At 39.4% G+C, this 15,631-nt stretch overlaps 1 protein-coding gene across 4 annotated transcripts in view; it reads right to left on the bottom strand.

Moving 5' to 3' along the window:
- The window catches only part of CIITA (class II major histocompatibility complex transactivator), a 33,885-nt gene that overhangs the window by 13,315 nt on the left and 4,939 nt on the right, over nt 1-15,631 (bottom strand). For all 4 annotated transcript variants that reach the window (XM_083799808.1, XM_083799809.1, XM_083799811.1 and 1 more), the window contains exons 2-9: nt 11,170-11,313; nt 8,890-9,018; nt 8,402-8,461; nt 6,971-7,054; nt 6,298-6,357; nt 3,756-3,905; nt 2,394-2,540; nt 38-103 (exon numbers count right to left, since the gene is read on the bottom strand). In XM_083799808.1, coding sequence (XP_083655934.1) covers nt 38-103; nt 2,394-2,540; nt 3,756-3,905; nt 6,298-6,357; nt 6,971-7,054; nt 8,402-8,461; nt 8,890-9,018; nt 11,170-11,313 — 840 coding nt within the window. The remainder of the gene's footprint in view (nt 1-37; nt 104-2,393; nt 2,541-3,755; nt 3,906-6,297; nt 6,358-6,970; nt 7,055-8,401; nt 8,462-8,889; nt 9,019-11,169; nt 11,314-15,631) is intronic.

Here is a 15,631-nt window from a genome sequence, read left to right as displayed (position 1 = left end):
AATGTGGAAGTTTCAAGTTCGAGGGATCTAAACTCACTTGGTCTTTTGAAAGGTTCTTCAGAAGGAATTACAGGAACTTGGACTTCTTTGAACATTTCTAAGCCTGGAGAAACATAACAATACACTTGAGAAAGACACCTAAATGGTCACTGGTTCAGTTTTACTAGTTGTAACAATAAGACTAGTCCAAATTTTCAAGTTCATTACAATATAAACCACGTACCATCCAGAGAGAGATGACTGTTTATTTTTTTACATGGGAAAGGTAAAAAAGGCTCCAAAGTGTACATTTCAGCTGACATGAACTGTTGCAGGCAGTATGACACTAAACAAGATGACACCTTCACAATGGTGTGAAGCAGAAGACAAATGATAACAAGCTGACATCCACTGTTCTCTTCAAATGTCATTGTGCATAAATTCACATTCACACATAAGACTTCTTTATGTCATCAAAAGTAAGAGCTTCCTTTTGTTATTCTATACCTCATGAGCAGGTATTATGAAAGTCACAGATAAGTGACATGTAAAAACTTGACTATTGGTAACAGAATTTACCTATTACTCTTCCTGACAAAGTACTGTCACTGTCCAATTTTCTTTTTTGTTTTTTTTATGGCTGTTTTCAAACTACTGCAGACCTTTGCACTTCATCAGATGAGCAGTGTCTGCCATACACAAAGAAAACTGGAAATTTTATCAGAAAGTGTATTTTCTACAAACATATGGTTAATGACAAAGCGTCAGTTCTGACAAAATATTTGGTAGCAAAGGCTTTAACGGAGCAGGACAGAGACTAACAAACCTAAACTCACCAATAGTCTTGTGGTAAACACATTCAAGAGAGATGTGAAAAAAAAAAGAGGTTAATTTCCGTAGCTTTGCACAACTGTATTTATTATCATAATAATTGGTTCATCTTGATGTAGAATGTGGCAAGAAACAGTACAAAGCTTAATCTCTTGGAGATCTGGAAATTAATTCCTATTATGCACAGCAGCAACAGGGGTAATGGTTAGAGGTCAGAGCAGTTTCTGGCAAGGAAACACCCACAGACTTCTGATAAGTAAGTCCCTTCCAGTAAAAGAATACATTTGATATAAGAGAGTTCTCTCCTGGTAGAAGAAATATCCATTTAAGATATTAAATAAAGAGGGGATATGCCTGTGTTTGATTTTACTAGTTATTTCATTTAATAAAAACAACAGAATGGAAAACCAAGAAAAGCTGTAATGAGACATTTAGATGGGAAGCAGCATTGGCCAAACCAATCAGGTGTTAATGACATAAAAAAAAAGTAATGGTTTGGTATCTTATGTGCTTTTTTTTTTCCTGCATTAGGAATTCTGAGGTTTGTGACATAGTCACATACGTTGTGCTGCTGTAAATCAGACGGAATTACTATTATCGTTTATTCCCCAAAGCAGCATCTGACATTTACAAGTATTTCCCCACATCTAGGGTTACTTGCCTATTAATCCCCACTTTAAAATTTTGCTCTTATGGGCTGTGTTAGCCACCAGAGGGCAACGAAGCACTTGTACTAAGCTGCAAGTAGCTGTAATCACCAGGATACACAGAGGTAAGAAACTGAGTAACCACTGAAATCAAACTCCCAGGTCTAAAGGCTGAGAGTTGGAAGTGCAAGGGAAAATCTGCTACAACAAGTGGGGCTGTTACAGCCTGACCAAGACTCTGATATATATATATATACATATATATATATGCATTTATTTATAAGCCTTTCTGTATTAGGCGTCTGCATCATTTAGTCAAATAACACATCAGTTTGGTTTCGGGGCTTCTATAAGAGCTGACTGCAGTCTGGCTTCCAGCACAGAGCATTTAAGATGCTCAGGACGAGTACCAGCACAACTTCCAGTTTTGATTGTGCTCACACACATTGGCCTTTTGTAATAGTTTTAACCAGGTAAGACTGGTCTTTGTAGCAAACTGAATTGGCTACTAATATATAACTGACCCAGTAGCTCTACAACCCCTTATCTGCCTCATTTTTTGCCTACTAGACTAAGCAGTCAGTGATGAATACAAAGGAAGAAATGCCTCTATTTTTTCTTCTCCTGAATAAGGTCAACATGAGTAAAGCCTGCAGGGTTTGAACTGGCTTTGAGTAGAAGGAATGTGTTCCCTCTTCCAATCCAAAGTACTGTACATATAAAAATTAATTTCACACTTACCACATACATTAACTGGAAAACTTGGGGAAACCATTGTTTCAGTGGAGGTAGTCAGTGCTAGCAAGAAACGAATTATAGTTTTGAGTGTATCACAGCTACCAGTGACCAAAATGAGGGAGCTTAGCACCTTGTTGGCAGCAGTGACGTTCCAGTACTTTTTGTCTACTTACGTGGATAATAGATTATTGTACTTACCTGGGTATGCTATAATACTTGATGTGGCATTTCCAATTAAAAAATTGTTTTTCTGCTGAGCAGGATCTGGAAAGTCTATATTCTCTTGTTTGTCTTTCATGCCAAGGGGTAGACACTCTGGAATCAAAGGTGCTGAAGATCCTGAAACTGACAGCAGAATCATTACTCTCCTGTTTTTAAAGGCTCCTTGTTTCCAAAAGTTTCTAAAAACAGAAAAGGTTTTCTCAAAGCTACTTATCTTTCCTTGTACCTTCAGGGCAAATACTCCCAGCTAAGAGTTTATGAGTTCATAGAATCACTTGAGGGCCACAGAATCCATTAAACAAACTGTTAAAAGGATGATGAATGTGAAATATAAAGGATTACCCACCTTTTAGTAACCATTGTGTTTTGACAGTTGAAAACCAAAGTCTGTTAATATAAGGCACAGTACTCAGGGCAAAGTCTGTAAATGTATGGACCACAGATCCTCCAGAAGAGAAGAAGTGTAGATAATGTACGTATCCACTACATACCTGAATTCATTTCTACCATTCTTTGCACTATCTTTCTCACAGAATTGTACAACACAAATGTACAAGCAGCATTCTCCCTCTCAACTTGCACCAGGGAATTTTTTGACGATGGAGTGCTTGCAACTCAATCACCCACAGCCCCGAGTTTTTGTGGGTGTTACACAATTTCTTATGCTACTTTGTGCTGCCTCAGCTAGCTTCAGATACTCCAAGACTTCCAACTTGAGCAATTGTTTTTGATTCCTTTCCAGCACAGATTTAACAGCAAAGGCTATTGGACTGTGAGTCTTTGTCATAAGCACTTGCCAGTGTACCCTGCACACCCTCTACTACACAACATGATTAAAATAAAGTGACTATCACTAATCACTTGGATTAGTACTTGCTTTTTGTGAACAAAATTCCACACTAGATTTTGCTCTACTACTGCAAATACACTAATAGTATATATCACTTCAAATATAATTACCTAGCAGCCCTTTACAAACACCTGAATGAGGAAGAAATTGAAACTAAACACGTTTATTCATGAAAATTTTGTGATTTCATATTCTTAAGACCAATAGATAATTATTTAGTGTACATTAAATAACTGTTCTCTATTTTTTTTTATCAAACAGTATTTCAACAATTAAAAGGAAGATTCATTCTATTTCATTATGGCAATGCACTTCAAATTTCCCTTGAATATTTTCATTGTCTTAGTGGGAGCAGTTTTAAGTGCTAGATTGAAATGGCTGCCATATTTGTTTTTTCCCCACTATTGTTCATGGTCAACAACTGGACTTACAAGATAGAAAAAATCACCCTGTATAAGAGTGCACAGGTATAGCTGTCCTGTACATACCAGGAATTACAAAACTTCTTCCCAGTGCATTGATAGCGGGGACAGAAAAGGACATGTGCTGGTGAGTTAGCGAGGTGGAGCTAGCTGGATGGCTGCTGAGAGGCATAGCCAAGAAACTGCCATTCCTTGTAGACACTGCAGGGGCATCCACTTGGAAAAAAGAAAACAGGAGACAAAAACAAATGGAGAAAGTTATTTTATGGCTAGCAGCTAAGTGGGCCAAAGGAGAGGTCTTTCAAGAAGAGGTCAGATGGGAAGGGAGGCTTACATGTAGTGCCTGATTTCATCTGCTTAGTGAAAGTTTCTTATATATCAATTGAGATACACTTCTTTGCTTTGAACTGGTCTGCTGGTTTCCCTGGTGTTGCCACACCCTTATTCTCAGAGCTGGTTGTGTTGCTGCCTGTCTAGCAGCAACAATCAAGTCTATATTTAATCACTTCTTGTGGTCTAATGGTTTGTCAAGAGCTACAAACCTGTAGTCTGGGCAGGATGTTTTTACATTGTCTATCAGAAACTGATGTGTTATTATAGAAATCTCTAATTTTTTACTGTGGTCTATATATAAACAAACTTTTAAAGGTGCTTTTTGGTTTGTGTGTAAATAAGTACATAAAATTCCCACATAACTTCCTATCCAAGAACCACTGCGTTACTAAGATAGAAAAGATCAAGTACTGTTATAGCTCCACCTAGCCACAAAGGATTGGGCCAATCTGAAGTTTAATTTTGTTCAATTCCTTTGAAATATCTTGGGCTTATTACTGAACCTTAGTCCACATTATCCTCTTCACTGTAGAGACATTCTTTTTTGAAGAGAGAATCTGTTTGCCTTTGCAAGATCATACAGTGACACTCATTTTGTAATAGGGAAGATTAATTCTGATTTTGTTGTGTAGCTCAAATTTCTGTCAATAAGCTTTTTTTTTTTGTCTTCAGTACTTACACTGTCATCTGTATTTATTCTTTCCATCAGCACCTTTATTGGGTCAGTTAAAGTGAAGAGAGTGACAGTATTCTCAGCACTTTCTGAAAAAGGGTAGGTGAAGCTTTACAAAGTACGTTAGCTCTGCCACAACTCTGTACACCACAGACTAGAATGCAAGCCCTTTTGATCAGGTGTTTTATGCTCTCTTTATTTATTTATTTTAATCAGGAATCGATGTGCCATTTCCCTATCAAAACTCTCTTTGTTAGCATGGCATAAACGTAAGCTTTAAAAAGTGCCAAATCTGTAAAGGAATTTAAACAGATAGGTGATGATCTGCCTTTAATGCCTACTAATTGCCTAGAAATTTAACTGCATCTGAATAAACTAAAACCAGCAAGGAGCAGTTCATGAGGAAGTCTGTTTACCTTTCCAAATCCATCCAGCTGATTCTGCTCAATCTCTTGCCAGAAATCCACATGAACACTGGAAAATCAGTTTGGGTCACAGTCCCCTGGCTGTATGTGCCCTGGCTGTGACTTTTGTCCAGATTAAGCCAGTACTTAGAAATTGCAGGCCTCAGTTGTGCTGAGGTGCAGTACCAGGATCCAAGCTCTCTCTTGATGGCTCTCTAGGTGGAAAGGTGCTTTTGGCTATGTGTCCCAACACATACAAGGACACCGAGTTTGGTGCAGTCAGAGCTCCTCTCAGGAAGCCTGGGAAACACACTAGCATAGAAGGATGTATATAGCACTTCAAAGCACGGTATATCTTCATCCAGAGGTAATTGATCTCACATCTTTTGAAAGAGTATTTTGCTGCGTCAGCTGTGTCTGAGACGCTCATTTAGCCTACAGCTGGTTAAGAACTTGAACACTCATTTACTCTGGGGAACAAGTTACAGCCTGTGTGCTGGCGACAGCTACTGCCTTGTGGATGGTCTGAGAGCAGGCAACACCTAGAGATTTCCCTTTCTCCAAATTCTTACTTTGGTGTAAAGGACTGTAGAATATGGACTGGGCCAAGAAGCAGTTTCTTCACTGTTATTTTTACTAGGATGTTTCACTGGATGTTTGGAAGGTGTCGCACTTAAGCCATAGTTTGGCATTTCCTGGTTTTGATCCTCTTTTGTTGTCACATAACCCATCATAAACAAAAAGTGTACATAAGTTATGAAGATTGCCACTGGTCTGCTTTCTGCCCTCAGATGAGTTTAGAGGAGTTCAGCTGTGTCTCTGTTGATGCAAAGGACATCATTTTCCTATTGCCCAACAGAGATCTGTGCTTTTGAGGCGTAAGGATCCTTCTGTCTCCAGGCCACAGGACTGTAATCAGTCCTAAAATGCACATCTTAATACCTACTGATAAGAGATCATTGATTTCTTGCCTCATGAATTAGACTGAGGTGTATAATAAGAAGTATATGATTCTACAGTTATTTCTACCCTACTGGAAGCACTGAAACATGAAAACGCACCTCTGTGTTATATCATCAAATCTATGAGAACAGACTTTCTCTAGAAGATAGAGCTACAACATTTAACAGAGGAAGGCACTATGGAACAAAAGACAATGTATGTTCAATAACCTTTTCCTATTCAGCCAATATCTTACCAATTTTCTTGCATTTGGGTTCTGAAACATCAGCACAACTCTCTACGGAGCCTAAAAATGCTGAAAGAAAAAAACGTGATAGTAAGTGACAGAAATGGAATCCAGTTTGTCATTTTTAAGCGTCCATTGTGGAAACTTATTTTAACTTTTTAAAGTAGAAGGAGATGCTAGCAGTTTCAATTCAGCTATTTCAGAACTGCATGAGTCCAATGTATTAAACATGAATGTGAATAGTCTTATATTATTTTACTACAATAATGAAGTTTGAATTGCGCTTCAGATTTTTTTATTTTTATTTTTTACCAGTAATCAAACATTTTTGCAGTTCTTGCTGTTAAAAAGGGAATAGTTCAACTAATGCTTGCTAAGCTATAGATATACTGAAAACAAAATTAATATCGTCACATGGATGACAAAAAAAGGGGGGAAGAAATATAACACTTAATGTCATGTTAGAGGACAACAAATTCTGCAAATTATGAAGAATGTGCTGGGGGGAGATCTCACTTCCAGCCCATAGAGGATAAACAAAGTCAGAGGAAGCACATCTGCTTATATCAGCGAAGAACTATAGGAGGAATATACTGAGGCTGCTTTTAAAACCAAAGTACCCTAATGCATATTCGGAATCCAAACACCACAGACTTTCAAGCTCTCACCATTTTTTACTTACTTCTTTTGTGACATTTCTGCATCTTTACATCAGTAAATATCTCAGTGTTTTCAGCAGTCATTTCATCCAAAATAAGGCTCCCTGCTAAAAAGATGAAATATTGCAAATGTCAACCTCTGTTCTCCTAGAAATATTCCAGGAGGAGGTGAAAGGAAGAGAAAGATACCACCAGAAAGCAACAATGAAACATGCTCCAAATAAAAGATGGAAACCAAAAATCATGCAGTAAAATGTATCCAAATCTGTACAATTTGGAAAGCCCTCAGAACTTTGGCCAAAGACTCTCTCACTGTGTGACATTAATGTACTGTGGCAAATTCAGTGGCTACTAATACACAAGTACTTCTCAATGCTCTAATGACAAGCAAAGGATTAAACATCACAGCTGTTTCACAGATATATTTTTTGTGCGATCTCAGTATTACTGAAGTTACTTGCTCATTTTGTATACGAAAAGGATTAGTTCCTTTAGATGTAGAGTAAAAGGTTCTGAACCATTTATATATTTTGTGTTGTAAGAACTGTGAAGTTATCTATACCAGTCTTCTACAGGCAAAGACATACTCGTGTTGTGTCTCATTTCCTCTAAGATAAATATGAATATTGCCATTCGGTGTAACCAACCCCCCAAATTCTAAATGCACCAGGGAGCAGTAAAAAGCATTTAAGTCACATAGGTTTCTTGTAGCCAGAATTAGTTGTCCTACATATGGTATTACCTTTAGTAAGTTATTCCAAATTACTTTCCCCAAGTGTAAAAGAGGATGTGCAGATATTGTGTGAATCTTTCTCAATCTACAGATTTCCCAGCAGCCACACAATAATATATATACACTCTAAAATAGCAAACAGCTGCACCACAGCCAAAACAATGGTTTTGTACAACAAGCCAAGTGATTATCTCTGGTTAAGCACTGGTATGAAGAAATCATTTACTACATGTATATTATACCATCACTGCATTGATCAGGGAGAGAAGTAAAATTTGACATGCCTTCTCAGGCAACTTTGTGCATCCTGGACAGAAAAAAGGGTGCATGAACTGCATTTGTATGCATGATAAGTTCTCTTGGTGGCTCAGGCTTAATGAATACATGTCAATATGTGTCAAGTGCTCAGAATAAGTCCAATGCTGCTTGAGAGCTTATATAGCACTAGGCAGTCAAGCAGTGGATACACTATTGCTTTGATGAGGTGACCTGCAACTTGGTCAGAGATACAACTGCTCTCTTTGAGAAAACCCTTCAAAATACAGAAAATCCTTGGAGTTTTTCAGGACACAGTTCCCAGGTGGAAGAAGGAGGGAGGTGAAAGAGGATACCAGGTGACAGAAACCCTACTGGTATTCTGATTGTGGAGATGAGGAACAATGTAAGATGTTAGCCAGAACACTGTCATGGAGAAAATTCATCTTATTCACATAAATCTTACCAAAAGTGTCTTCCACCTGCTTCTCCTGCTGATCTTTGAGCACATATTCTGCTAATTCAGCTACCAAAAAAAAGAAAAAAAGGAACACAGCAACATCACAGTAAATTGCACAGCAAAACTATTGTAGGTTTACTTCATTAACAGAATTCTCCAGTATAAGTGAAATTAAAGAGTTAAATTAAGTTTTTCTTGTAAATCGTTGCTCAGGAAACAAAGAACATGAGAAAGAAGAAGTGGAGACAGGAAGTGTTAAGCAGAAGGAGCCATTAATAGGAGAGATTTTCCCCTGACAACCACAAACTGTTGTGCATGTTTCCTCACAACTCACAGGTTTAGGTACCACGGTTAGACTTACCGTGCATGAGGACACTTGAATATATGTCATCACTTTAGAGCAAAAATAAAATTTGTAAGAAATAGATATATCAAGTAAGTAGAAAATAATGACCATGTTGACACCAAGCACTTAAAAAAAAAAGTTCTCATACCTATTCTAGCATAAGCTTCTCTGGCATTGGAAGAGAGATATAATTCATCCCCATTTTCATCATTTTCCACTGTACACAGGAAATCCATACTATTCAACTGATCATAGTTGCTGGCATCAATTTCAGAATCTAGAATGAGAAAGGAGTTAGCATTGGGTTCAATGAATACCATAGCCAAAGAAAAATAACAGAAAGCAGGACATGCAGAAAAGGCAGATTTAGCGCTTCAGCATATCGCTTTGGCTTTTTGGTGCATGTTGGCTACCTAAGAACAGAACTGAACTCTCAGTAAACTTAGTTACCCAGAAATCAACACTTTTGTTAAACTCTGAGGATCCACCTCTCCTAGTAAATAAAAATGTTTCAGAACCCATTCCATGACACTAAGGCCTATAGACATGGCCTGGACTCATCCATAATATTAAACCTCTTTGCTCTTCAGTATGTGGTGATACCATCCAAATTCCCTCTTCAGAGTATTTCTGGGTCCATGCTAGCCACAGCTCTGCAGCTAGAAATTGCCTGGGAAAATGCCAGTTGGCCAAGACAAAAAACCTGTCAGGGACTATATTAGCACCTTAACAATGGAGATGTCCTACTTCCCATAACCTGGGCAATGTCTTGACACTGTTTAATTTATCCATGTCTTCTCAGACAATGGGAAGGCTCGGAAGTATTCAAATCAATGAAACATCTCTGGTGTAGTAAGAGTTAGTCTTTTATCCCTACTTCAACCTACTTTCAGTCACTGAGCAAGTGAGGCCATGGCAGTGCAGAAAAACTCCTGCAGATGTTAGTAATAGAAGTTGAGAGAGCAAAACTCAAACTGGAAAATAATTAATTACAAAGATGATTCCGGATTCTGGTGCTCAGTTTTGCATTGATTTGCACATGCACCTGCTGACACTGGTCACTCAGGAAAGCAACGAGGATGTGAAATGATATCACTCAAATTTGGTAACTTTTTATGCCTATCTGACACATAACTATAGGACTTCATATCTGGTATACACTAACTTGTGTTCTTTTATTGCCACTCTCAACCCATAATCCAGCTCATTTGTTTCAAATAAGCTCAGCTATTGCTCCACAACACAGTCAGCAGCATAGACACGCTCTCATACCTTTATGCCAACAAACTCAGGGAGAACAGAACATTCCACAATGTCCACACCAGCTCAGGAGCAGAATTTGAAAGCCGAGGCCAACCTTCTAACCTGCTTAGCTGCAGCAACTTCTATGTAAGGAACTACCACCTTTCCACCCTGGTCTTTCTGCTTTCTCCATCACAGAATAAAGAAATTATTGGTCTGTGCTCTGAAAAGCTCTAAAACAGCATCTTCTAATGCACATCTATTGTGTTGGTGCCTTAGGATCTGAGTTGGAATCTGAGGGACACCTCCCACCTGACCAGGTTGCTCCAAGTCCCACCGAACCTGGCCTTGAACGCTGCCAGGGATGGGGCATCCACAGCTTCTCCGGGCAAGCTGTTCCAGTGCCTCACTACCCTCATAGTGAAGAATTTCTTTATTATATCTAATCTATATCTACTCTCTTTTAGTTTAAAACTATTTCCCCTTGTTGCATCACTACACACCCTAGTAAAGAGTCTCTACCGATCTTTCTTGTAGGCCCCCTTTATATTTTGGAAGGCTGCTATAAGGTCTCCCCAGAGCCTTCTCTAGGCTAAACAACCCCAACTCTTTCAGCCTCTCTTCTTAGGAGAGGTGCTCCAGCCCTCAGATCATCTTTGTCACCCTCCTCTGGACCCACTCTAACAGTCCTGTGTCTTTCTTGTGCTGGGGACACCAGATCCAGACACATGGGATCTCACAAGGGTGGAGCAAAGGTGGAGAATCCCCTCCCTCAACCTTCTGGCCACACTTTTTTGATGCAGCCCAGGATACGATTGACTTTCTGGGCTGCAAGTGCACATTGCTAGTTCACGTGAAGTTTTTAATCCACCAATCCACCAAGTACCTTTCCACAGGGAGGCTCTCCATCCATTCATCCCCCCAGTCTGTACTGATGGTTGGAATCACCCCAACTGGGGTGCAGCACCTTGTGCTTGGCTTTAAATACATAGTAATTTATGGAAGGAGTTGCTATTTTATATACAGATAGTCACAAAGTTATCATATTGTAAAACTAAGTGTCTGTTGAATTTAGTCCAGCCACCACGATAAACTGCCATTAGATGGCTACTTAATCTAGAGGAGATGGCAGTGACTTACAGCATGACAGCTAAACTATTCAAGGGCTTTTTAGTGTATTACTAACCTGCAAACAAGTCACCCTCTTCATTTCCAGATGACTTAGGGTCTAAGAGAGTAAACAGATGCACTGGATCGATGTCACTGTGCAGCAAATCAAGATAGCCATTTTCACACACCAATGCTGAATCCATGATTTGTCTCTTGCTGTCTGAAATCAAATCACAAAACAGTTAGCTATGATGAAAGTCAACGCTTCTGTCAACCAGAATTACAAGTCTGCTGCTGCGGCTTTCTGTTGACCACAAGGCATTAAAATCTTAATGCTGTGGAACTGGTACTGCTAAAAAAGCCTTGAGCTGAGTTATAACCCTGAATTACTTAAAATTATAGATCCAGATGCAGCTTTCAACAAGACCTTTCCATTTTTTACCCAAATCAGGGGAGTGGGATACTGCAGTCTAACCATCTGGGCCTAAAGCTCCTGGGAATAAGTTAAGACTTCTGTAAGTTCATTAGTATATAAGTGATGCAAGCACAGACTCAGCAGGTACTGGGGGAATGAGAAGACTGCAGTGAAGATGATGGAAAAAGAATCCCATTCTGTACTGGTATGACAATTTCTTCTTAGGGTCAGCAGCTTCTGGCTGGGATGCTATATCCCAGTTCCTGAGACCTGCAGGTAGCACTAGGAGACATCTCCTCAGCACAGCTAAGAACAGTAAAAGATTGAACAGTTGCTTCATAGAATTCTTCCCCAGACCTTATGGCTGATTGTGTATGGTCAACTTGAGAATTCATTTCTGGTAACAGGGCATTCACTGCAACTGTGGAATTTATCACAGTTATTTTAAAATCCATTTTCTTTCCAAACATCAATATCTGTTGGGACCAGACAAAAAATTATTCATACTACATACATCTCCAGAACTCATGTGAGTACTTACTCATGAGCTAAGAATTGCTATAGCGTTTCAGAGTACCATACAGAACCCAGACAATTCTCACTGCTCTAACATGCTCCCTGCTGCAGCCACCAGTGTTTATATGGGCTAAGAACTGCTTAGGTTGCTGCAGCTATATTTTTTGATAAAGTTTCTCTCTTCCTCCACTTCATTTTCTTCTATTACTTCCAGTTACTGCAGGAGGCACCAGAATAAACTCAAACACTCCTCCTGGGTATTCCGTAAGTAGTGTAATAACTGTACATGTTGGTTATTCATCATCTTTATCAAACTATTTCCAAAACAAATATTGGCTTTTCAGTGTTTACAGATCCTTGATATGAATGCTACCTGGGCTGATGATCCCAGTCATTAACTCCACCATAATACCCAGATGCCAACGTGAAACGGACAACGGGCAAATTTTCCAGTCGGTATTCTGTTAAAATGGCCACAAACTGCAACCACGCGAAGTTTCAGATTGGCATCAAGAACCATGTTTTGCAATGAAGGATACTTATAATACAGTTCTCCAATATTCTGCCTTTAGCAGAATGCCATTGATGTCCCTGGTTGCACACATCTACTTTGCTAAGGTGGCAAATGTGGAGCAACCTGCTGGACCATCAAGTCTACCTGCAACAGCAAAAATAAATACAACTCTGACAAAAGGAAGCAGGCAGACCTAGTGACACTGCCACAATCTGCTTTGTTATGAACTAATCCTCATTCCTCCCACAGCCCTATGTGGGGTTGTCCCTTTGTAGAGCTTTGAAATGGACCGCTCTGCATCCTGCCAGGGAAGACACCAGAATCTAGAGCCAAACCTTAGGACAGGCAGTGGACTTAGTGAGGCCCCACATGTAGGAGTGACCTACAGTCAGGTAGTTCTCCTTTTTCATGTTGTGTGGCCTCATATTCGTTACCAACATCACAAAATTTTGAAGTTATTGCCTGCCCTGCTATAAATGGAAAGCAGAAGTTGACAAACCTTTGTGAGAACGAGGAATGTGGCAAATTTTCAATTTGCTGCTGCATTTTACACTGCCACGTTCTGTGTTGAATTAACAGAAAACCTAAACACAGTCAGGCCTTTCAGAATACCAGGTTTCCACACTGTGAATAACGCTGTTGAAGCATTACATCTGATTCAATATGATTTTGGGGTTAGAGACAGAGAACTAATTAGCAGAAGCTCATAAGTTTCATGGTCCTGGGTGACCTGCTCCAGGAGTAGCAGGGTTGGAGCAGATGACCTCCAGAGATCCTCTCCAACCTTAACCATTCTGTGATCCTGTGAAGCTGTAAAGGGAATGCAAGACAAACAAATTCATTACTCCTTCCAAGTTCAGCAATTAGTAAAGTGCTTGATTACAGCAGATGAAGAAAAGGGCAAGTACGATGGATAAAGACTAAGTAGGCCTTCTTAGTCTTCATGGAAATGAAAAGTTTTATTTAACTCATAATCGTAGAGCTTTTGTTATTTTAAAGCTTTCTTTCAATGGCATTTCCACGTGGTTAAATATATAAGTAATGCACAATGTTTTGCATTACGAGGTCAAGGAGTCAGGAAGCAGCCAAGAGGAATTCTAGAGACTTCCACCAGCTAGAGAGGTGAAAATTAAAAACTAAGAGGTACTATAACCCAGCAGCACAGGAGTGAGAGAAATGTAGCCTTCTACCTAGGGAAGAACGAAGACTACTACTCTTTTAAAAATGAAAAACTTAAATATTTCTCTTTTTTGCTTCAGTTTACCCTCTTTTGTTTTTTTCCTTCATTGCATTGGGCTTGACACAAATGTACATGCAGCTGCCTTTCTATTGACTACACTTGATTTTGGATGCTGTAATTTCTTTCTTCAGCTGAACCAAGAAATTCTTATCAGCAGCTGTGCTGCTGTGTTAAAATGATGGTGGGACCACTAATAGCACTTTGTCCAAGGCTGCAGGGAAAAAGAAGGGAATTTTGGAAAGATTTCTACATAACAAGAGAGACAGAGGCAAACAGGATTGTGCCCCAGGGACAGCGAGTGTTTGGCTGCGGGTTGGAACTGAAGCACAGAAAATGAAACCTGACATTACTAAGCATGTTTACAACAGCAATTGCTTTCCCATGGCTTCTCCTTTTTTCTCACTGCAACCCACTGAATCCAGCAGCCCACTGTCTGAGACCACAGGGGAATATGTTCTCTATCACTCGGACACTTTCTTGGTTGTTTCCTACACGATTCTAATTTAGCTTACTCATAATACAGTCCCTTTGGGGTGCCATGCAATGCTGCCAAAAGGGGCATATGGCACACTTTCACATCACAGGACTAAGAAGTGTCATCACTGTCCCTGTGAATTAAGGTTTGAGCATCGCATTCCCTGTGTTAGAGCTGTGACTGCTGCTCTCAGCCAGCTCTCAGGGGAACAACAGAGGCCTCGCATCACCTGGGATGCCAGTGTTCTCATTTGTGGTCAGCGTCTGTGCACAAAGTGGAAGTGCTGGGTGGAGTTAGACAGGATGCACTTCCCAGTGTATTTCCAGGCCTTTCAGAAAGTTCAATCCTTTGTAGCGTGGACCCTTGTTAAAACTATTTTTTGTGTCTTTAAATATTGAAGTAAAACCTCCTTCCCACAGCAGTCTATACACTCCAGCTCCATCACTATATGCAATAGACTCGTGTTCCCTTTGCATTACCTCTACAATGATTCAGCACATAACTGTTGCAGCAGGGTTTCTACACAGGATGCATTTGTGTTAATGCTGTATTCTACTCATACAGCACAACAATATGATTCATTTGCAAGACTCTTGGAGGTTTTTGTTCAGTGCTATTTCAGAGCACAAGCAAAACCATAAGAATTAACAATGCTGGAAAAGTAGTAAAAGAAATAGTGAGCATCACCACACCAGGACAAAGAATCCAGCTGAAGAAGCAGTAGGTGTTCACTTAAACACAGACAAATCTTAAGATTTAGATGGGGCATTTTAGATTTCAAAAGATAAAGGGAATGGTTGTGATTTGTCATTTGGCCCCAATTATTTGACACCAAGTAATGAATTCTGCTACTAACTAAAACCAAATGGTAATTAAGAGAAAGGAGAAGGTTTATACAAAGACAATAATGTAAAGTTTTCTCCAAAAAGGAGGCAGATGCTTCTGAAGAGATCGTTAGGGGGGTTCCTTTCCCTAACTCTGTTGACAGCTGAACTAACAGGTAAGAAAGCATTCTTCCCACATGAGTATAGACATTAAAAAAAAATAATAATAATAAAAAAAAAAGTAATTTCAGGAACAGAGGAAACCCCCCCTGCAATTTAATTTTCATACCAGTTCAGGAAGCTGAGGGTAATTCCTAGCAGGACAGTAGCAGTGCCAGGTAAATCACACATTTCGTAACTGGAGGATGACATAACATTACTACTCCAAATCTTAGGTTATAGAAAGACAAGAGAGTGGGACTGTCATAAAGACAGGAGGTTAAAACAAAATCACACAAATATTACTTTAAAAATGTTATTATGTGCTACACTTAGGATGAATCTGAGTTAAGCAAGCTGACAAAAAAAAACAAGCTCTATCAAACTATCTAACT

The sequence above is a fragment of the Anser anser genome, assembly GCF_964211835.1.
Source record: "Anser anser genome assembly, chromosome: 15".
Taxonomy (NCBI): Eukaryota; Metazoa; Chordata; class Aves; order Anseriformes; family Anatidae; genus Anser; species Anser anser.
The sequence above is the reverse complement of the archived record's forward strand: the minus strand, read 5'-3'. Positions and strand labels throughout refer to the sequence as shown.